General features: G+C 42.7%; 1 protein-coding gene across 1 annotated transcript in view; it reads right to left on the minus strand.

Moving 5' to 3' along the window:
* Positions 1 to 1,222: 1,222 nt before the first annotated feature.
* The window catches only part of LOC310812935 (obg-like ATPase 1), a 36,393-nt gene continuing 13,991 nt past the window's right edge, over positions 1,223 to 23,624 (minus strand). The window contains exons 5-11 of the mRNA XM_083681699.1: positions 22,660 to 22,835; positions 18,367 to 18,447; positions 17,919 to 18,016; positions 7,232 to 7,372; positions 6,552 to 6,648; positions 4,217 to 4,339; positions 1,223 to 1,709 (exon numbers count right to left, since the gene is read on the minus strand). Coding sequence (XP_083537825.1) covers positions 1,608 to 1,709; positions 4,217 to 4,339; positions 6,552 to 6,648; positions 7,232 to 7,372; positions 17,919 to 18,016; positions 18,367 to 18,447; positions 22,660 to 22,835 — 818 coding nt within the window. The 3' untranslated portion in view covers positions 1,223 to 1,607. The remainder of the gene's footprint in view (positions 1,710 to 4,216; positions 4,340 to 6,551; positions 6,649 to 7,231; positions 7,373 to 17,918; positions 18,017 to 18,366; positions 18,448 to 22,659; positions 22,836 to 23,624) is intronic.

The raw sequence follows: 23,624 nt of genomic DNA on the forward strand, positions 1-23,624 counted from the left end.
TGTAGAAGAATATGGAATACACGAATAGTACATGGTGACTGTGACGGCTAGGAATGTGTGCTTGCTCGCCATGAGTGTTCTAATTGGAGCTTCTATAAATTATATTAGAGTAATTAGAATCAATGGCTAATGTCACGGCTAACAAGAATAACAAGCTTTAAATTGTAAGATGCAGGTGTCACTGTCAACTGCCTTTCCCCTATCACCCCCCATCCGACATTATCCTATTCTTTTGGTCGGGATTCTATTTTTCATTATATCTTGAAGACAGTAATCCAACTTTATTTCAATGCCAAACACCATGCTTTGTAGTGTTTGTGCAGTCTTTGTTTTGTAAACACATGATTTCTAAGTCTTTTGTATGCAATACCATTCCTATAAAATGACAATTTTTATTCAATTTTTTGCCTCTATCAGAAGGCTATTTTGTTCTCTGCAGAGAGGGGGGTATTTATAGAGGCAAGATATTCAGCGGAGGAGGTTGATCTGCTGCTCTGTGCTTTCTCTCCTGTGGAGCACGCAATCTCACTTTGCAGCACCACAGCTCCAGCCATACCATTCCATCAGCATAAATGCCTCACAAACACTTACACACAAAGTATAGAGTTGAGGAAAACTCTAGGCTACTTCAGAGGGCTAGCAATGTCCTTTTGGGTTTGGCTCCTGAAATTGTGACAACTTCTATGTTCTTACTATTCAGAACATCATAAAGACGAAAACATTTGTGCAGACTGTGTCCAAATCAACGTTTAGTTTTTTGCTTGAACAACAATAACAACCGTCAGTCATAGCTAAGTTACGTAACAATGGCAATAATAAATAATAATAATAGAGTGCACATTCATAAAAAAATCTCCTAAAATACAGTATCTCAAAATACCATGACCGAAATGAGAGAATGGATAACTGCGGAGAGGAAAGGTTAATTCAAACATAATTTCACCTGACCATTTCTCTCACACGGAATAATCAGTATCCCACACTTACCCCTCTAAAATAAGAATCACTTAACAGATACAATTATAGTTGTCCCCTCTCAGCCAGACCCACTGTCACCTGTGTCTTTTAATTCTCTAATCAGTGGCCAGCAGGTCCCCTATCGCCTCCTGCACGCCACACGCCAGTCAATACAGACATCCCCAAACACACACAGGCTGGTTTTGTCAAATGTTTTATTGAGTGTAGACATCTGGGCTACTGTAAAACATGCATTATCTGTAGAAGGGGGAGAGGAGCAGGTGGCATTGTCCCCGCTGTCAGCTGTGTCAGGGCTGGCACCAGTGATGGAGATTAATGAAGTATCTGGAGAGTAATATGCTTCTTCAAATGCTCCTACAATTTGGAGAGGGGGGCGATCCTGATCTTAAATAGCAAAGCTGTCAGTCTTTAGAGGACCTGTGCTTTGGCAAGGGGAGGGGGACTGGATTCTCCCAGACAGAAAACAAAACAAGAAAACAAGGGATAATGTGGCAGTGAGTAGGGAGGTAAGGTTGAGCTGACCTGGCAGGTAGCAATCAACATTTCCAGCTTCATTCGGTCTAAAACAAAGAAGAAATCAATTCTCTAACAGCACAGTCCATTCTGTTAGTTGACAGACTGTTCTTGAGTCACTTCTTCTTTGGCTGGTTTGGCGTGTTGAATTTGAAAAAGATGATGTCTCCGTCCTCTACGATGTAGTTCCTGCCCAGTTGTCTGTATTTGCCTGCTGCCTGTTAAATAGCAAAATAGAAAACCTATTTAATGACAGTTGTGAAAACACAAGAAAAATAAATAAATGTTAAAGTGAACACAATGTGTATTACACTCTCTCCTAAAAGCACAACAGCCCCCATACACACACACACACACACACACACACACACACACACACACAAAACATGGCCATGTTTTATTCATGGGCTGTCTAGATTCCCACTGAGTGAATAGCACTCTTCTCTGTCAATTTCTATTCATATGTACAAGTAAAATGTTAATAACTCTTTCATTATAGCATCCTCATACTTATCAAGGAAACAAAATAAGTTCCAACATTTCTTTTGTATACATTAGACATGTTTGTTCCCCTTCTCGGCAAACTCAAAATAATTGACTTGAAGTGCTAATATGGACGGGTTTATGCATTCTGGTTCTGCACAGCGCACAATTAATTAGAAGAATCAATGTCCCTTTAAAGGCTCAGGAGACCATTTAATCCAAGCTCAATACCACCAGAAACACTGGTTGGAGAGGGAGACAGAAAAAAAAATCAATGGCTATTTGTGATTCCTGAGTATGTATTAAACCAGACACGTCTAACTGGTTCATTTGCACTTGAAAGCAGCCATCTGGAGGAGCAAGCTTGGCTTAAGCAGATATGATTACTAATAATGTGATATCCCTATACACTGGCCCTATTCAAGAAGCCCATTCCCACAACTGGCATTAAATAGCATTGGCCTTAACGCCTACAGTCAAAACCGCTCCATGTTCCTATGAGGCCCAGAAAGGGATTAGTTAAAGAGCATGCAGAGAGGACCTGAGACTGATCTCAACCTCAGACAACAATGTTCAAACCCCCAGACACCAACAAGGTTTACCCTCCCTCTGCTGGCTGGTTATGAAGAGCAGGGACAATACATATAAGCCATTTAGCTGACGCTTTTATCCAAAGCCATTTTTATCCAAAGCTATTATATATATATATACATTTACAAGACCTGAGGTGAATTAAATGATTTTATAATATTTCAGTAAATCTTTTAATTCCATTATGTGGATGAGGCTAGTTTGTATTGTATGAGTATCTACCAGTAGATGTGCCTGTCCCTTGAGTGAGCAGAGGGAGGGGAAGATGTACTTGGTGATAATAGGAGTCAGTTTGCCAGGCGGAGGCTCTCAGGGCTTGCCACTGCTAATCACACATCTCCTCCACAGGATTTAGGAGGGATTACAGTCTGACAGACATCTGTAAAGCTCACACTACTCTGTGATCTCCACTTTGTACACATCCCTAATGGTTTAATCCATATATTCCAATGGTGAAACAATCACTTAAGCTACTTTGAGACCAACCTGCAAAAGTACATTTCAAACAGTACATAGGTCATTTTCACACAGGTACAAATGTCTTTAATTCCAAAATTTGATTTCCTCAACAGCCATTGGCTGGTGGTCAAGTTGAATGATGTTTGAAGCTTAAGTACCAAGACTATCTACATAACAGCTCTATGAGGGGCCTGCTGGCCACTAATAACAGATGCCAGTCAAGGCTGCGGAGCTAAACCAATAGAGGCACTTCCTCCAGACGTCTGCTAATCACTGACACTGACACACTCATGTCTCAAGGGCATGACCATACAGGACAAACCAACTGCAGCAGAGCAGACATGCAAAGTCACGCTGGGTGTCGGGAAATCGCTACGATCCATTATGTGACACGGAACACTTTGTAATCTTGTTCCTTGCCCCGAGCTTTCCTTGAAAAAATCAAAGAAGGCTGGTTCAAATAACATTACCTCAACCGTGTGCTGAGGAGATGAGGCCAATGTCTTACAGTTACCCTGAAGATTATTATACACACTCACAGAGGGGGGAATACACCTTTAAGCATTCAGTGTACATTCTGCGTTACCTGCTGTATTTATCACACCGCTATTGTGTCCGCAAATTCACCATGACATACAGTGATTATATTTGACAGAGCTGTGCCAGTATAAAAGCCAGAGCCCAGTAAAAAGGTCAAAACAAACATTGGCAGTTATAAAAGAAGATATGCAAGGCACATTTACGTGCTGTTCATCCGTGAAACAGGCCTGATGTAAAGAGTTTCACACTTTATTTAACTTGCCTCTTTATATCACTGTCAGTGGGGCTACAGTGGCCTTGGGGATTAGCCGACAGAGAGCGATAAGCTAACAGTACAGTATAGAGATATGGCGGATAAACGCCTTGTGAGGAGGAGAACTACTTCCTCTGAGAGACCAGTCTGAGGTGTAAGAAAAGCCTACGGTGAGCCAGTTAAGGTAGATTGTGATAAAGATATGCACAGCTGGAGGAGAATGGCAGTGTTTAGAGCCAGCATCAGTTGGCTTGTCAGGTGTGGTGCCGGAGTGTGTGCAGTAATTTCTTCCCTTGAGTAAAGGTGAAGAGCGTTTGCAGTTGGAGCAGTATGGTGACTGTCAGCTCCACTGATCACAGGAGACTTCCCCTCATCTCCGCTCGCACCCTGATGGCTCACCTTGACAGCGTTCTCACTGCCTTCCTCTTTAAAATCCTGGAATTTCATTACTTCAGCCATAATGAAGCCCTTCTCAAAGTCTGTGTGGATCTTCCCAGCCGCCTGTGGAGCCTTGGTTCCTTTCTGTCAGGAGGAATAAAGAGAAAGGACACACAAGGTAAAGGAATTGTTTTGGAGAAGATGGATTACAGCACAGGACTGACATGCTGTTTGATAGGGGGATAGCAAAGTGCGCATCGCTAGGGGGTGTGTTCGGTCGGGGGGGTATTCTTGCCTCGCTCCTGATTTTTGGATAGCACTCCACTCGGCTGCGCCTTGCTAGGTCAGCCTGGAGCCAGATAAGGACCCTGTGCTGCTATCAATGCCCACCAGCAATTTCTGATTCCCATTCCGTGGTGGTATTGATTTCTGTCCAAGCAATCTTGTCTCATTGTGGTGTTGCTACTCTGGCCTCTGGTCATCAGTGAGGCAGGCAGTGTTGCAGTAGGAGACAGAGAGTTTACTGACCCTGCTGTATCATTTGTACCTGACCATTTTCAAATAGAAAGTTTGGCCACAGTTTACAGCATACTGTATGCTCCCGCCACCCAGAAATAACAGAGAGTTAATGATTCTTTCTATTCAACTTGCATGAAAATAATTACAGAATGACAAAGTGAAACATAAAATTGGCTATTTCAGATGTCCATTCAAAGAGGCCAAAATAACATTTTTCTTAACAGTTTTGTCAATTCTTTGTACATTAAATTCCATTTAGCAGCAGAAGTCACAAATGTCTCTGATAAAATGTGCAATTTATATGCATTGAAATAATGCAGAGGGAACATGACAAATGACCCAAATAAGTGACACTGCTGCTCTGCATCATTATGACTTGTGCCTGTCGCCCTGCTCTCCCTCCCTCTCTGCTCTACAGCCCTGTGCACAGGAACTGTTGAGCACTTTTAATTATGTATATAATCAGGTTGGGGTCAACATATTTCATGCCAAAAGAATGATGTGTATTTAATGACTCCAATACATTACCATCCCAATGCAATCTCATTGACGGAGTGCTTGTAAGTTTAACTACCATTAATCAGCATCAAGGTTTGTCTAGGTGGAGAGAAATAGATTAGGGGGTGATTTTTTTTTCATATGGTGCATTACAAGGGATCCACGTCGTCCCAGTTAACAGCTATGCAGAACAGGCTGATATATAATGGTCACCTCGAGGCTGCCTAATAAAGCATGTTAAAGGGCTTAGGAGCACTACGTTACAGAGTGTAGTTTTTACAATACAAGATGTATTGGGTTAATATAGTAACTCACTGATGCTTACCTGACTAAATGCCTCTCACACACAATCAAGGCTAGCTGTAATCAGTTATGTCAAGGAAGGGAAGACAACCGTGTTTTTGAGGATTTCTATTCAAGGCTTCTGTTACTTTCTCAAACACATTGAGGACATCACTCACGCTGGGACGATCATACATTTAACCACTATGTTGTCATCCAAATAAAATGTTGAGGTTTCTTGTAAATCCCAAACTTAAAACTTGATGTCATCTTTCTCTTAAGTTCCATACATTGTGTTTACTGTGATGCCATAACAACTCCTAATGTTCCCTTTATAGCCAGATGTCGTGGGACAGGTTGGTGCATTTGTATGCAACCCCTTGACAAGTCAAAGACATTATTATGACTGGCCTTAATCCTTTTATTCCCTCCAAAACATTTGCACAATACTACCACGCCACGCCAACATCTGTATCGATGTAAATCCTGCCATTCAGTTGCAGCCGCCAGCTCATGGCGGGCTGGGCTCAGTAAACTGAGACACAGGGAGGAGGAGTCCCCAGCAAGGCCCACAAACGGTCGGATGAAAAGCCACATCAATTTCAGCACAGACAAGCCCCGTCACACAGATTAGGCAGGCACAATGCGCAGGCTCCTTATCTCCAACGGCAGGAGGAGGGCAGGCAGATCTGCGCGGGATGGAAACATTCTCAGGACGTAATGGGCAAAATCAATTGTTGCCCTCCTCAATCAATGTAGCCCCCACTTTCACTGTTCAGCAGCTCACCAGTAATTGAAGTTATCCTTGGCCTGTAATGACTAGCTAAAGCCCCACCATGACAAAGTTGAAAGTGGCCAATATCAGGCTGGATGCCAGCAGGGTGGAACAGTGTGTGTCCGTGCGCATGTGTGTGTGTGTGTGTGTGTGTGTGTGTGTGTGTGTGTGTCTGTGTGTGTGTGTGTGTGTGTGTGTGTGTGTGTGGGTGTGTGTGTGTGTGTGTGTGTGTGTGTGTGTGTGTGTGTGTGTGTGTGTGTAAGTGTGTGTGTGTGGTCTCACCCGGACGTTCCATGCACGGACTTCGTCTGGCCCAGCTGTGAAGAAGTACTCCAGCTGCAAGGCTGAGTAGCCAGTCTTGATGATCTTTGTCAGAATGCTGATAAAATAAGCAGAGTGAGAGCAGAATTATTAGAACCACACGTTCACATGACTGCCACATGAAGACTTAACCAGCCAGGGTTTTTAATAGTGCTTTGATTCATAGTCAAAGTTCACCTCTGTGGCGAGACCACATCGATTCCAATATATAAACTCATTAAATAAATAAGATAGGTCACTTGGTTTCACATAGAGCATTTAATTCTCCAATGATTTGGTTTGATTAATTGGCAAGCTTGCCGTCTCATTTAGCACCTTTAAGAATTCAACCCAACGTCTCTCTCCATGCTCAGGGAAAAAAAAATCTGCTGTCACAATTTCTCTTTCTCCATAAAGGGATTCACACGAGAACAATAAACCCAAAATGCCCAAGTTATAATTATACCTGCAGATGACAGATGACAGTTAAAAACTTAATTTTGAAGAAAACCCTTTGACTGAGTTGTTCCATAAAGAGAGGGATCCTTGCTTTATAATGGTAATTACTCTGCCATTTATTATTCTATCAGCACATGCAATTAAACAAGTGCGTGGAGGACACTGTCGATAATAAAGTGTGGGGAGACTGAATGCTAATTAACCTCTGAGTTTTGCGCTCGGAGCAGTATTTCTGCATCTCCTCTTCACTCATGTCCTGCAGTTGACTCTCCATGCCTCCGCTGAAGGGGATGACTAGGGCTCCCGGGTCATGACTGTCCACCCACTCCTTGATTTTCACCAACCTGGTAAGACACACAACACAACACAGCTCAGTGCAGGGCTAAGGAGGTGTTGACTGACAGAGGCAGCGTTTGTTATCCGCTGGCGTCGTTATGAATATTCATGAGAGCAGCCGAGACTGTTTACCGCGCCGTTTCGGGACATTGCTCTCCCAAGGTTGCCCTACGATTGCACAGTTTCACTTTGTTACAGAGTTGTTTATTACTGTTAGTTAAGAGCTCAGGATTTTCATTGCCATGTGTAGGTGTAGCATGACAGTACACATGTAGCACATTCAGAGTAAGAGAAACAAGACTGAACAGTCTGAGCCAAAATCAGTTCAAAAGTAAGGTTTCATCTTTATGTAGAGGAAGAGTAGATTTCTTTCAGACAGTCACTGTCCAGTAATATAATTGCCCTAAGGCCTGGAGGAAGTATTAAGTACTGTATAGTCGTCCCTATTATAAACATCTTTGTCATTCTCTAATTTTAAAGGCCTTTTGAGAGGTTTTTTTTGTTCACCATCCTCCTCAGCAGGACACCTGACATTGCAGGACAAAGATATCCTCACAGTTAATGGTAGAACAGTGTTGGGGGGGGCGGGCAATTATGAGATTAGCCCCACATGCTTTCAGCCTGGGATTGCACAGATCCCAAAGAGCTGCATCACACAAACCGATTTTCACACACTGGGACCTGACACAGCTGACACAGGCTGGATTGATTATAAAGGGTCCCTGTCATTAAGTGTAATCCTAGTTTCCTGTTTAGAAACTATCACAGAAATCAAAGACTGAGAGTGACCGCACCACATTAATACTACAGCTATTCCAGTAACAATGTCACTGATTTATCACCTACGAGATCACTACATTGTCCAATCAATCAAGAGTGTCTTTCAATCATCTATCATATAACTTCATAAATATCCAATATTCATGAGGAATTTAAACCTCTGGAAACTGTAGGCTATCTGCGCTGCAGTTGCTTGGATGCTTTTCTGGTGAACTTGAATAATGTTACAGGTAGAGCCTTAAGTGCCTCTAAACCATTAGTGTATTCTCCCCTTGGTAAACATAACCATCTATCTAGCATCAAAGCCTAATATTGCATATCTTTCTAACACTGAGGATGTGATACACTTAAACTACAGCTGAGATTTGACAGACACTACTATAAGCTGGTCACCGCTTCTCATGAAGGAAGAAAAAAAAATTACATTCAGTTGAAAACCTCAAACTTGAAAGCAAAGGAGATGACTGCCTCTCCAAGAGGGGAAAATAATCCAATCTGGGATAATAACAGCTGTAGTTTGTCACTTTTAGGAGCCCACCCGTCTATTCGGTGGCACGTTATTTGCATTCCTCAGGTATCGCGTTCTCTACAGGCGGTTGAATAATGATTCACAAATCACTCTCCCCACACCAGTCAAGGGCTGTGATCCTGTGAATAGACCATTGTACCTGAGACTGTAATTGGTGAAGACTTGACAGAGCCGAACGTCGCCAGCCAAGTAACAAAGAGGTTTTGGTGGAAGGGCTGAGGGATGATTTTAATAATGTGGAAGCTGAGATGGAGAATGTGAGCGCCAAATGAGCGTGGGGGTCTCTGGGTCCTCGCACTGACTGACACAGGACCAGACAAACACCTTGCCACAGGAACAAGGTACAGCCCCTTCCCCCAACTCAGGAAACGTAGCACTGTCAATTAAGAGGTTTGATGCTCTGTCAACATGATTCCCCCGACCAATTTTGCCAACTTCACGACTGTCTAGTCACGCCACTTTGCAATTGTATTTACGTCCTTTCCAATTATTTGTATGAGTGTGCGTGTTGACAAATGAATTGGGTAAATGTTAATGCCCCCAAAAATATTACCTCTCTCCAGATTGAGAGAAACCAAAGAGCTGTCCAGTCATGCATACATTTCTAAATAATGACTTAAAAAGTGTCATGTTATGTCAGTCCCCTCATGTCAGAGCAGGGTGGATATGCAGGATATGCAGATAATACGTGAAGAGTTGTCTGCACTCATATGGGCCTACATATCTTAATGTCCCGAGAACTTAATCTTCAGTCTGAGCTATCTGTCTCTGAACAACCTAAGCAATAGCCTTCATTATCAAGATCCAAAAAGAAGATGGATATCAAATGTATCCTAATGTTTACCATTCACACAATCTCTCCTCTTAGTCAAACTGAAAATGACATGCACCTTTTGAAAGTTCTATCAATACCCCTCAATAACCAATAAACCAAAAATACCTGTACTATATTTTATGCAGTTGTAAACAAAATGAAATGCTTGTCTAAATAGCTTATAAAAGTATAATTGTCTCTATGCCAAAATATCTAAGTCGTAGTTACAGTACAAAAGAAGAAAGAAGAGAAAAAAAGGAATTGTGTGTGTGTGTGTGTGTGTGTGTGTGTGTGTGTGTGTGTGTGTATGTCTTGTCACTGTTCCATTATGCCTCAGTGTGGAGTGCCATCTCTCACAGCTCTGCTAATAGAAAGATTCAGCACTTTCTGGTCTAGATCTCCTTCTCTGAACAAATGATGCCTGAAATTTTTATTCTTTTTATAATGGAATTTCAATGGCCTCACTGCAAATCTAGTGGAAATTTTTGCATATCAAGTGGGAAAAATTAAATGTTAACCATGTTTTAATGTGATTAAGGGTGACAGGGATATTATTTCTGCTAATCATTCACCGACTTAAAAGGCTCAAACAAGACTGAGGAACAAGCTATGTTTGTGCTGCTTTTCTGGTGGCTTGCAATTTAGGAAAAAAGATTTTAAAAGAAAATATAATATGTCAGTATTAGATTTCTCACAGTATTTCTTCTCTAAATTTAATCTCACAGATATTCCACATTACAGCATATGGTGAATTTGCTTCTGCATACATTTTCAGCTTACAATAAGCAGAAAATACCTATCACACACTATTTGACACACTATTTGTTGTTCTAAACTCTACATTTGATGCCTGCAGCAATTAATATAAGTCTATTTAATGGCACAATATATGGTGAAGTAATGACAACCTACCAAAAACAAAGGAAGCTTCCACTACAGAGCAGCCTTGAATGAGGATTTCCCACAGGGGGTCACCCTCAGTGGTCTTTTTTGTGTGAGAATCCTGAAAGAGGAATCATTCCCGTGTTTCCGCATGCCTGGGGCTGCCATGGGCTTTGTCAGAGCTTTGATCTGCTTAAACGACTAAGGAGGGGAAAACAATGGGAGCTCCTAAAGTACAGGTGCAGCTACCTGAGCCAGAGACCTGGGCCTGTGTGTGAGCTCTGCATTCATACAGACAGGCTTTATTATCACTGCTTAGCCAGGTAAGCCTGTAAAAGTGGGGGACAAAAGGACCCAGCAGCCAGACTCGGAGTGCCTCCTTTCACATGCAATTGAATGCTGACAGGCGTGAGGAGTAATCCTTTAACAGCCTCGCCCTCTCCACAACTTCATTACTGACCCACCCACAGGTGGACAGACACACAGACAGTCAAGACAGACAGCCAAACAAATATCCTAAACACTTGAACTAGGATATATCTGCCACGTGCTACCGAAGGATTCCCCATCTCTGCTTCTGCTGCTGGCTTGCATGCTATGCACCAACCAACTCATCTAATAATAAACCCAGGGTTTATTCTTCCCCCTTTCCCAGACCCTGCTGAACGCTCTGTAGCACATAGCATCCTGACCCCCCCCCCCCCCCCCTCCCTCAGTAGAGGAGGGAGAAATGAGAGGTATGAGCTCATGGTGGTGTCTGAGGCTGGGAAGTCAGGGGCTCTGTGGGACACTTTTCATCCTCCCAGTGGTGCGCTCCTGTGAGGACATGAGTGCAGGCGCTCTCTGCACCCCGTGGCCACGGCCGGATGGAGAGGCATCACACAGACACACACACGCACACACACACGCACTCACGCACGCACGCACACACACAGAGCCACTGTGAGGGAGGCAGCTTTCTCACTCTCTCACACACACAGCTTTTTTCACATCACAGCCAATATTGTCAACTTCTTTCTCTCTTCAAAGCAATCAGGGGCTGAGGGAAACAGAGCGGCGCAGGCACAATGGGAACAGCTTTAATTAAGAGCGTCCTCTTGCATCCTGTCTCTCAGACGGCACAACAAGGCCATGCTGCTAACAACCATCTTTTTCAAAAACTTTCTTTTGCTAACTACTTATTTTTTTCTTCAAAGGCAAATCCTTGAAAACTGGCAAAAATGACTTTAGCATTACAGACATCACAAACACCCATTTAAATAGTGTCCTTTAAACGGCCAAGGTTCCGGGAACAGAGCTACGGCTCTAGCTTACCGCAATTTGTCTGAAAAAAGAGAAAGGAGATAAATTCAAACGGTAACCCTCAGGAGTACATTCTTCACCCAAAATAATTCTCTATATGGGGCAGCATTGCTGTCATTCATCGCAATTGACTGGGAGAGAGAACAGAGGGAGGGGTGTGTGTGTGTGTGTGTGTGTGTGTGTGTGTGTGTGTGGGTGTGTGTGTGTGTGTGTGGAGGGGGGGAGGGTGTGGGGGGAGGGGGGGAGTCATCAAGATGTGACAATTGTGACAAGAGCAGGCAAAGTGTAGCGCAGCAGAATGTCGCCTGGATTTCTCCATCTCCCTCTTCTTGGATGACAGCTTAAAGTGTACCACATGCAATATTTATTCTCATCTTGTGTCAGACTGTCTAGCCATCCGAGGGAGTACAAAGAATGTCACTTATTAGAATAAAAGCAGAGGGATGGTAATCAAGGACATATGTAACATCAGCCAATCATGCCCCCCTCCTTTCCGGCATTCTTTTTCCATTCATAACAGTTCAACAATCACTCTGATAACAAGCTTTCAGGAGCTGTATGTGGCAACACTAAATTCATTTATTTATCTCATTAAAGCTGGCAGGCTGCAGGACACTCGCTGTGACATGTGTATTTTGTTATAACCTTATCACAAAGATAATAAACAACACTGGTCGCCACAGCCAAAGCTATCAAAATATATCATTAGCCAGACTTAAAACACATGGAGATTCTTATATTCTCCATATCAAGATGAAGGTTTTGCATGGGAATCATTTCAAGGGCTTCCTCTATTTTTCATGACAGAGCTGCCCCTGGGATAGTCAATGGGCTACTGTAAAAATGCTTTGGAGAAGCTTTGCATATGGTGTTTCAATAGAGGTTGCTCATTCTTCCTAAAAGAGCATGGACCTAAACGTACACACTGAATGGGGCTGTGATAAACTAGCATAGAAACAAACAAGCCTATCAAGACGATTCACATAATTTTCAGTTATTACACAAAATGCCTGACAAACTATCAACTTCTTGTTTCCTATCAAAAACAAGTGTTCTTTGGAAGGGCCAAGAACGAGTGGTAATAGGGCATCAATCAGCTAATTTTGACCTGTGATCAATATCTAACCTGACCTGCATTTTTCTAAAGTATGTATACATGTTGGTGTTGTCACCATCTTGTTCACACAAGGGGACCATTTCCGAGAACAAGTTGCTGTCTTGCAGGGTCAACAGAGAACCAACGAGTGTCTGCTTTGTTCCTATGCCAGGGAGAAAGGCTCTGACACTCCCAGTTAGGATCTCATTAGTGATAACAACAGAGCAGGAACCAGGCCACAACAAAGACAGCACAGCCATGCTATGTCTTCTGCTAACCCAACATGATGACCGTTGACCAGAGTGACGTGTTAACCGTGTCCTCTCTTTACCTGGACCAGGGACGGTCAATAACCAACCAAACTGATCCAACAGGACTTGATTATCACCATCTGGTTCTGTTTTACTATAGAGCCTCTCCAGTCGTTTGCACTCATTACAAACCTAGCTGAAGGCTTCCATTAGGAGTTACTGTGGGCAGCAGGGTACATGTCTTCCTACCATGGGAAAGTGTTTTCCAGGATCCCACAGTACACAAAGGAGAGAGTGGACGGCTGTGCAGAAAATAAAAGGGAGCAAGTGATCATATATCTCCCACATGGCTTTGAAAGGCTAACCGTGACTCCCTAGACGGCAGTTCCTAAAAAACTTGGATGGAGCCAGTGGTTTTGCACTCAATAAAGTTTCAATTCTGTTTATGGGAATTATGGTTTTGAGTAGCAGAAGTGGGCTGCTGCCACGGCTTTCATGAAACGGTTCTCAGTGGATCATAACAAGGCTTTCCCTCAGTTTGTCGACTGTCTCTAAATCTCATGAGGATTTAAGTCATAAACATTTGACAGTTCATTAAGAAATCCTCCTGACATTAAATAAAATGCACATAGCAGTTAACATTGCAGTGCATCAAAAGTCAAATGATAACTAGTGAAAACAAATGAATAGTAGAAAAAGAAAAGAAAAGGAGAACAAAAAAAACGCCAGGGAGAAATGGAGCACATCCCCTCAGACAGTGGGACCTTAAACTAAACTGGGGTCGACCATCAGCATGCTGAGGCACCCTGCAGTGCTTCACTTTAATTGTCAAAGCTCCACCTACAGGCCAGCCGGAGTAATTCACTGAGGAACCATAACCTGCTTATCCACTCTCCATTCCAAGACAAAAATGCACACAAAGGGAGACACAGTAAAACGTCTGGAGAGGCACACATAAATTATGCAGACAGAGAGCACTAAACATACACTAATTCCAAGGCACAGACAGACAGAGAAACAGACAAAGAAACAGATAGCGCGCGCACACACACACCCACACCCACACACACACACACACACACACATACACGCGCACACACACACACACACACACACACACACACACACACACACACACACACACACACACACACACGTACACACACGTACACACACACACACACACACACACACACACACACACACACACACACACACACACACACTTGCACACCGTTCATCTCCCCACTCACAGTCCACACACTGAACACTCTCAGGTCACGCTTTGCCGTTTTCTTAAAGGTCAACACACCTACTTAAGAGGCTCCAATTTACTTTAAAGCACATTATCAAAAAACTCCTCAGCAAAACATCCAGGTTCTCAAGTAGCTACAGCTTTGCATTTACAAAATGTGACGGCTGTGGGCTTTCTGCTAAAGACATTGGGATTAGATATCTAATCATATCAAGCCTAATGATAATATTAAAGGTTGACAAATCCAACAACCATAAGCTTTTAAAATTACCAGCTTCTGCCTTGACAAGTGAAAACACACAAACAGCAGACAAGCCCCGATGCTGCAGCCACCACCACATTATTAACTGTGGAGTAATGACCCTCTCTAACACACAAACCATGTGGCACAGACAAAAGTGTTCCAGCCAGCCTACTGACGCCGAAAGAAGAGGAGAAAGCCTCTTGATAGACTCTTGTAGATGCCATTCCCTATCACGCAATGCCTCTCAGTCATAAACACATGACAAATGCAGCCTTAATCATTTTTTACGAGCGGGGATGTGCAGGGGGCAGCGCATGGCTGGAGGGGAGAGGGGAGCGCAGAGCAGCAGGCGGCCCCCGCTGCACAGAGGAGAGGGCTGTGTGGTAAAGTCTCCTCTGGAACATCACTCGACCAGCGGAGCCTTTGATCTCCACACCGCAATTACGCCAGCATCCAAATGAGCATGGAGTCGCCTCCGAAACAGACTTCAAACATGCACATGTACACATTCTCATACACACGCACTGTACTGTATGGAATTAGCCCCACGTGCTCCCCTCTACAGTAAATGATGCACCGTCTCCAGCAGAGAACCTGAGGATGAAAGGAGGCCCTGGTCCCCCTCTGATCCCAACATTAATGACGGCTGGCTAAAGCTAATACTGTTTATTCTTCTTCAAATGGGGTCAGCTTGGTATGTAGTGGTTACAACGCTGCACTCCAAACAGGAAGACTGTGGTTCTGGAAAGGGATCTTTTTCCCTTAACCTCAGTACCTTCAGATAAGATTGTTATCCTGAATTATACATCATACAAGAATACTTATCAATTCAACAGCACACAAAATCAACAGTAAATCTATCACTCCAAAGGCCTTTTGCTTTTCACAAGCTGATTCTATGGTACCCCTGTATTACCATTCGAAAGGAATGTGTTCACAAGGAATGTGTTCATGACAAAACACAGAACACATAACCTGCAGGTCTGCCTGAAAATGATCTGCAAAACATTGAAAATATGTATGTGTGTGAAAATACAGTGCTGCAAAACAGCAAAATGATCAGAGTGTCCTCAACAAAAACACAGGCTGGCTTATTTGCCTTATTCTAAGCTCCTCTTTCTTCTCCTGACATTAAAAGCTGAGATTTCAATTTGTCTTGCTGTTTGCTTTGAATAGACCTTTACCATATCATCATCTCAAATGTTCTGGGGGAAGAACACGGGAGCATGGCGACAGCCAAATGGCAGTCTGGCGTCTCTGTAGCAGACTAGCTGCCATTAGGGCCGAGAGCAGCATTTATTGTACAATTAGGGACAGCCAGATCTACCTGTAATCATCTCCATACAGGTGTGAGCTCTGCTCTGGACAAGAGAAGTGACTCATCACTTGTCAAACATCAACACTTTGATGTCTGCATTGTTCCACAGGGAGCCCCCGGGACACTGCCACACTACTGTTTCCCCGTTTAAAAGCACTGAGATTTATTGCATTTCGTTGAACACAGTTGAAAAAAACAGGTAACATGAAAAAAAAAAAAAAAAAAGAGCTCTTCCTGCTGATGACTGATGTTCCGCACGTCATGATTCATTTGATTTATGCCACTCTGTTGCAACGTTCCTCCTCCCGCTGTCAGGCAGGCAGTCATACTTTCGTGTCAGGAACATTTGAAGAAACAGTCATAGGTAAACAATTTCCCTTTCAATCCAACACGGTAGACTAAAAAAACAAACACTGAGAACGGTTTGCCACCAGAACCTAGAGGGCAATTGGTTAAGTGTGATAACAATCCACAAGTTGTTGGTTATTGACACAATGTCTGTCGGGGAGAGAAGACAAGTATCCCTTTTCACATGTCATGGATATCTCACGGTCTACTATCTCTCCTCAGCTCCACTCTCCTGAAGGTCCTCTGATCACCCTTCTGGTCATACTACATACTGTACTACTATACACACAGATATGAATTGTCCTTAGGCTCAGGTATGAATGGGGCATGAAGCTATTAGTTTTGTACTAGGTTTCCAGAGCAGCTAAGATAAACTGGGAGACTTTCAGACAGGGTCTAATTTGATAAGAAGTCCATTCCTAATACCTACATGTACAGTATTTGACACAGTTAAGTCAACTGAAAACCCGGCAGGGCTTGAGATGACCAGTCAAGTACATTTGTGAACACATCCATTCTAACCTGTTTATTTTGTATGGAAGGCTAAGAATAATTTCTCTGATTCACTGTTGCATGAAAAAAAAAAAGATTCAGATACTAAATGATTGTGATTCAAGCAGAAACCCATGGAAAATATGAATATATGCATGCACTGCATAGTCAACCCTGTAAAACATACAGTATTCATATTCTCCTACAAGAGCAAACAAACATCTGTAAACAGTGAGCTCTTCAGAGAAAACCAAACATTTGGGGGAAAACAATTCTAGACATCACAATATTTAAAGAGAACCATCCTTATGATTTATTGGCCGTCCCCATACAACATTAATTACTTTTTTTGGCTTCAAGTCTATGAATGTTTATTTTTTTGTCATTTAAAGCCTTTCCTCCCTTTGATATCATATGGAAATGAGAAATTTTTGATGGAAAATGGAAACCATATGTTGTTAAGTGCTTAATGAAGTGCAGAGTTTGGGGGCTGGCTGGGGTTTTCAGGGCTGTCTCTAGTGTCAGAGAGGAGAGCTGAGAGCCACCCCCAGGCTGCTCCTCTCACAGAGACACAAGCTTATTGGTCTGCAGGATACTGGAGTCAGTGGAGCAGCGTGGGGACTATAGACACTTCCCTCACACAACCCCCCCCTTACACATACTGTACACACATATGCAAACACACACATGCGCAAAGACGCACGGACAGATGCACGCACGCACACACACACACACACACACACACACACACACACACACACACACACACACACACACACACACACACAGTCTTACACACAGTCTTACAGACATTCTTACACACAAACGCACACACACTGACTGCATTACATTAGCATGAAGAGAATGTGGAAACATTACAACAGCACTTTACACTGAACGCTCTATCTCAGCGCAGTTTCATAACAAACTGCTCATAACAAACTGCAGGGTAAACAAGGATTAACATGTGATGGGGAGGCACATTCTGAAATAAACGATATATCTATTCAATATTAGACATTGATATAGGAATCGTATTGGAAAACACATTTTCTAACATTGTGAGCTGATATTGCGTAGAACGCATATTATGAGCCATCAATTCATGGCCATGGCTATGGAGGGGATCAAAATGTAAGGGATCATTTAATGAGTACAGGTCAATCAATCTATGAAAGGGGAAGGTATTTGGTGTGAATACAATGTGTGTGGTATTCGATCCACCCTATTTCTATTCACTTACCATTTGTTCTTTCTCCTGATATAGTCTTTCTCCGAAAGGTTAACGAGGTAAATCATTGGCTTGGACGTCAAAAACAAGTATTTGTTCAACACTTCGATCTGTGACAAACAGAGAGAAGGCGAGAAGAACTAAGAATCCAAACTTTTCCAAAGTAGCCTTTGAGGACCATGCAGAGAGAGAAAAAAGTGAAGCCAAATCAAATTAGGATCTGGTCTGGGCTCTGCAGGGAGCCTCTATAAAGCCTTCAGATCAATATCAGCACAGACAGATGTCATTAGTTTGTTAAAAAGTAATATAGAAATACCAGCACAAAAAAGACAGCATGCACATTAAGTTGTGATTTGCATAACAGACCCTTTGCTCAAAACAGGCTGACTTTCAGGCCAGATGAAAAGATTACCCTTGATAAATCGCATTAATACATTTGAGTGTAACATCAAAGCCTTACCTCCTTGTCGTTCCAATCCTGACAGTAGCGGACATGTTTCTTTTCATCCACTACCCAGTTCTTGATTTTGCGCATTACGTCCTGTTTGGGATTAAAAGAGAACGAACAAGAAGCCATTAAAGGAGATGAAAAAGAATATAAACCCAGCAGGGTACTGGGTAATTATTTCCTAAATGCATGGCATCCTGATGCCAAAATGAACAATGCGTGCTCATATTCAAACAGGAGAGGCTGGCTGTGACAGGGATGGCACGCACACAGGGCCCCCTCACCCTCCTTTAAATCACAACAACATGCCTTCAAGGGAGACTCACTCGGTGCAACTGTCACACACACCGATACACTCCATAAGGGTAATCTAATAGAAAGTGTAAGCAGAGAAAACGGCGAAGAACAGAGGTCGTACAGCAAGTTTGTTAGCAGAGGCCAAATCATTTAGAATTATTCAGGCACTGTGCAATGTGCAGTCAGATTGAATATGTACTAGTCAGGTACTAATTATGCACTGTTCCTGCTAGAGAAAATATTAGGCATTTCCAGCTCTGTTGGCCACCTTCATTACTGAAGCAGTTGTGGGCTGAGACCACAGGCAGGACTGGACCATGACAGGATCTGGGAGCAGGAATGGGTGGGAAAATGGGAGTGAGGCAGTTATAAAATTTGTAATAAAGAAATTGAGCCAATTATTGTTGATCCGGCCCCACAGAAATTAGCAGAACACATTATTTTTGTTCCTGTCAACTTAACCTCCCCCTTCATATAAAAACTCCTCCACCCCCTGCAACACTCCCCCTACCTCCTCTTTCCTCCCCAAACCCTTGCAGCACTTCACAATCACACTCCCCTTTGAAAGAACAGAGGAAAAGAGCCTGCCAGAGCCTCAATTACACAATGGCAGAAAAAGCTCCACACACTGACCCCCAGCCAGCTGCATTCACTCTCTGCACATCTCTCTCCGCAGGAATTCTAAAGGCCTTTTAGTCAGGCAGCCAGAGTGCAGCCAGCAGGAGAGAGCGCAGGAAGAGCGGTGCACACTCCGCCCGCGCCGGCCCAAGTCTTCACAGAGAGATTAATCATCTGTGAAATGGAAACAGCAAACGGCCAGTGACACAGGCTGAACCAGCTCCAGGTTTCCCTCATCAGCTCACGGCCACAGTGCTCCTCTAACAGGCAGGTGTTAATAAAAGGCATATGGGTCCCACAGGGGTCAAATGCATACGCCTGCCACCAGGAAACACTGCTGGGGGTCCTGCTTGGCATTATTGTTTGTTAAAGGACTCTGGATTTTAGGATTCAGCTGACAAAAGCAATTAAACATTGTCCGTGCTCAGTGTACACACTGTAGTATCTCAAATGGATTTGTGACATCTAGAGCCTGACAGATACTGGATTTTTGGGTCCGATACCGATGCCAATTTATGGGTGGCAAAATTCACAGATAACTGATATATATCGGCCGATATTTTTATTTTTATTTTTACAGAATTCCTTTTTAGCACAGTTTACATAAGAAGAAAACAATGGCAAAAAGATGCTCTCAATGCTGATTAGACAAATAAAGGAAAATCTATATCTCAATAATGACCTGAAATTATCTCTGTTGATAAATAGAGCAACATTTATTTATTTCATGTGCAAAGTTACATGTACTATGCCAAATGAGAATTTCACATGTTCAGTGCAAGTTTACGTAGGTTCAGGCAGGACACTTTAAGGAGAACGGGGCAGCTGGCCGTCAGGTGACGGACAGCTGTATCCACGTATGAAAGAAAGCAAAACACATCACATGTTCATAGGATAAGGCTTAAAAGAGACGAATTATGCAACACACCACCTTGGTTAAACAGAGTTTTCGCCACTGGCTAAGCACGTTACATTTGTTGGTCACCTGCCACCCCAGCTTCCACCTGCAGGTTTGCTCTGTGTTTACCTACCAACAGGGAGTTTGAAAAGTTATGGATTCCCTGCTTCATAATCTTGTATTTTATGTTGTCTAATTTCAGGCGGGGAGCTATATCAGAGCGGAGCCATCCAATTACACCAAACCTAATGCATTACCATTTTCATTATACTTGTTAAACAGACCTGTGTAGTGTCCTGACTGAATTTGCTGTTCAATCTAACTTGTTGTGACACAGTTTGATCATCCACTGATTTTTTTTATTTTTATTTCTTACTCAGTTACGGTGTATTTAATTTACAAAAACATACAAAAATGCACTGTAATTTCCAGTAATGGTTTATTCCAGCCCTTCCCCTGCCCAAGACAAATTAATCAAAGTGGTAAATTCCGCTCTCTTCACGAGAGGAAACAAAGCTGCGTTGTGTAGTCCATGCTGATAGGCTGATTGGAACTACAAACCAAGCTGCTTGTGACAAAAGTTAGCTAGAACGTTTGATAAGTTAGCCATGTTAACTGGTGAAATAAATGAATGGTAAATAATATCTTACTGTCTGACTCAAGCCGAAAGGCCAATATCGGCCGATAACATCGGTGCTCCGATATATCTGTATATTCCTATATATCTGATATGTCAGGCTCTAATGACATCATCATAACAGAAATATGGGTTTGAATAGCATATTATATTGCCAGATATCCTAGATGTTAATGTAAATCAGATTTCAGATAGGATGTTGAACCAACAATCAGCAAGCTGAATATAATTTTATTTTAAACATAGACATACTGTATACTTGGAATGTGCCACAATGACAGGTTGGAAAAATGTATCAGTATTTAAACTTATACTCAATAAAAATTCAGATGTATTTTCAAGGGAGGAAGCATTGAGGAGCTCTGTAAAAAGAAAAATGCAGCTACGGAAATTAGTGCTTAATTCTAAGTTCTTGCTAATTACTCAGTAAGTGCCAAATCTCAGGATGTAATTACCATTTAAGTTCAAACAGTTACATGGTATTTATCTAGTTACTTTATGGTACATAGGGCACTATAAAAGATAGTGCTAGCCCATTTGTTTCCCAGGAGAGACCATAACAAAAATACTCATTACAAAAATACAGTGGCGGAGGGGATCTCATACCTAAACCTGGACATAAACACAAGAATGAATGATGCTCTCACTAACAAGCCTTTTCTCTCTCTCCAAAAATCTAACTCAGCTGAATGTGTCAAATACCAACCTCAGCCTGTAAGACATTCATTCTACCCCCTCTAAAAGCTCTGTACAGCCTTTGATAGGGACCATTCTTTCATGTCTAAAAGGGCCTTCTATAGATTTCGCTTGGCAAGGCGTACACAACCTTTGACAAGTAATGTAGATCATTTTTATTCATTGCCTAAAATTGTCAGCAATTATATGCGTCAGCGGCCACCTGCCTGGCCTGAATGGCTGCTGAGGGGGATTACTCTGAGGGGGAGCAACCGGCCAGGGACGAGGGGACGGGGGACCGACGGGGGGACGGGGCCTCTGCAGCAGGTGAAATGGCCCCTCTCGTTAGTGTAATGAGCGGTCAGAGCCTTCCTGTGCCAGGGCCTGAAATTGGGCATGCGGCTCCCTCTGAAAGACCAGATTACCTTGCTGACTGCCTCATTCTGCATCGGGGTCACACTCACTCTAACCTGAGCACTGATAGTGCATCATATCACAGTCAACATCGCTGCCTGGCTGCAGCTTGCTCTTCTAGTGTTGGAGTGGACAGAGCATAGACACAATCAAAACCAAAGTGAAGTCACAGCAGCAAAATGCTGCCCAGCTTCACTACCTTAACAATGTGATTATGTTCGTTTTGTATCTGCACATATTTTGACCTGATATGTTTGGATATTCTCTAATCTTACTATCTATTCTCTGTCTCAGAGTGGAGCACCCAGATATGTTCTGTCAAAGCACATTCCAAACATTTATTGTATTCATATCTGGATGTAGGCTTGTGGGTCACCCATTGTATGGCCTTACCCAATTTCCCGAGCCGCCGTGGGTGCACGCGCGAGCGGGAGCTGTGCTGTGATTTGAGAATTACTTCAGATGAAAAGAGGCTTGTGGAAACACTTTCATTAGCCCAGCACCGTGACCCGGGGTTAGCCACTGAATAAGTAACTCTCTATTAATGATTTCTACAGCAGAAAACCTCTGACCCCCGATCACTTTCAATCTCTGAAAAGAGGAAAAAATGGGGCAACGGGAGGAGGGAGACTTACGAGGGGGGGAGAGAGAAAACAAGAAAAAAAAAATACATTTTTTTCCATTGGCGGTATGATTTGTGTGGGAGGGTTATTTCTTGTGGCGTGCTGTGAGTGGGTGCAGTGGGCATGCTGGGACATTGACTCACGTATTCAGGTTTTAGTTTCTTGTCACTGCCCCTTACGGCCACCTTCTCCAGTTTGTCAATAATGGGGTCGATCATCTCCTCGTCCTTCAGCCTCAGCTCCTCATGGATGATCTCCATGTCCCTCACAGGGTCCACATTCCCCTCTACGTGGACGATGTCCTCATCCTCAAATGCGCCTACAGCAGCAAGACACATCACACACAACACCAGATGATACCTATAGGTATTGTGATGTGTTTTCTAGTGTGCACTTGCACACACACACACACACACACACACACACACACACATATATATATACACAAAAACACCTGCTGTAGTATCAGGATCAATGGAATCGACTTTCTTAGGTCACATGTTGAACTATGATTATTGAGATACACAACAATGATTACTTTCTGAAGAGAAAATTGGAAAAATAAATGCATCCACATGAAATATGCATCCACATGAAAACCCACAGTGTGAGATATAAGAAAGTCTTACTATATATAGTAACACACTCAGAATGCATTTGCCTATTCTACTCACAATACATAAGCAAGCAAACATACTATTGCAAGCCCTACCATAAATTGTAAATGTGCAGTGTCATGGTAAATTCCTCCAACAATTGTGGCCATTCACTTCCTTAAATGGAAAACTTGAGTTATTTGCCAATCTTAGTACCAAAATATGTGAGAGTAGCCAAAGGCATTTTTGTGTTTATTGTGCAGCTGAACATAACAATCTTCTGTCTCTGTGCCAGACTGTAAATCTTTATAATGTGTACTACTTAATTTCCTTCTGACTGAGCCTTCTAAAATTGTGATGTATAAACCCTACATACACATTTAAATGACATGCAGCGGAAATATATGTATGTATTCATAACTTCACGAAAACATTACTGTAAATATGAGTATGTAAAAACCCAGGGCCCTCCCTCTCCTAATAAATGGCTTCGTTGCTATGGTCCTGCTGGT

This window comes from Argentina silus (genome assembly GCF_951799395.1).
Source record: "Argentina silus genome assembly, chromosome: 12".
Taxonomy (NCBI): domain Eukaryota; kingdom Metazoa; phylum Chordata; class Actinopteri; order Argentiniformes; family Argentinidae; genus Argentina; species Argentina silus.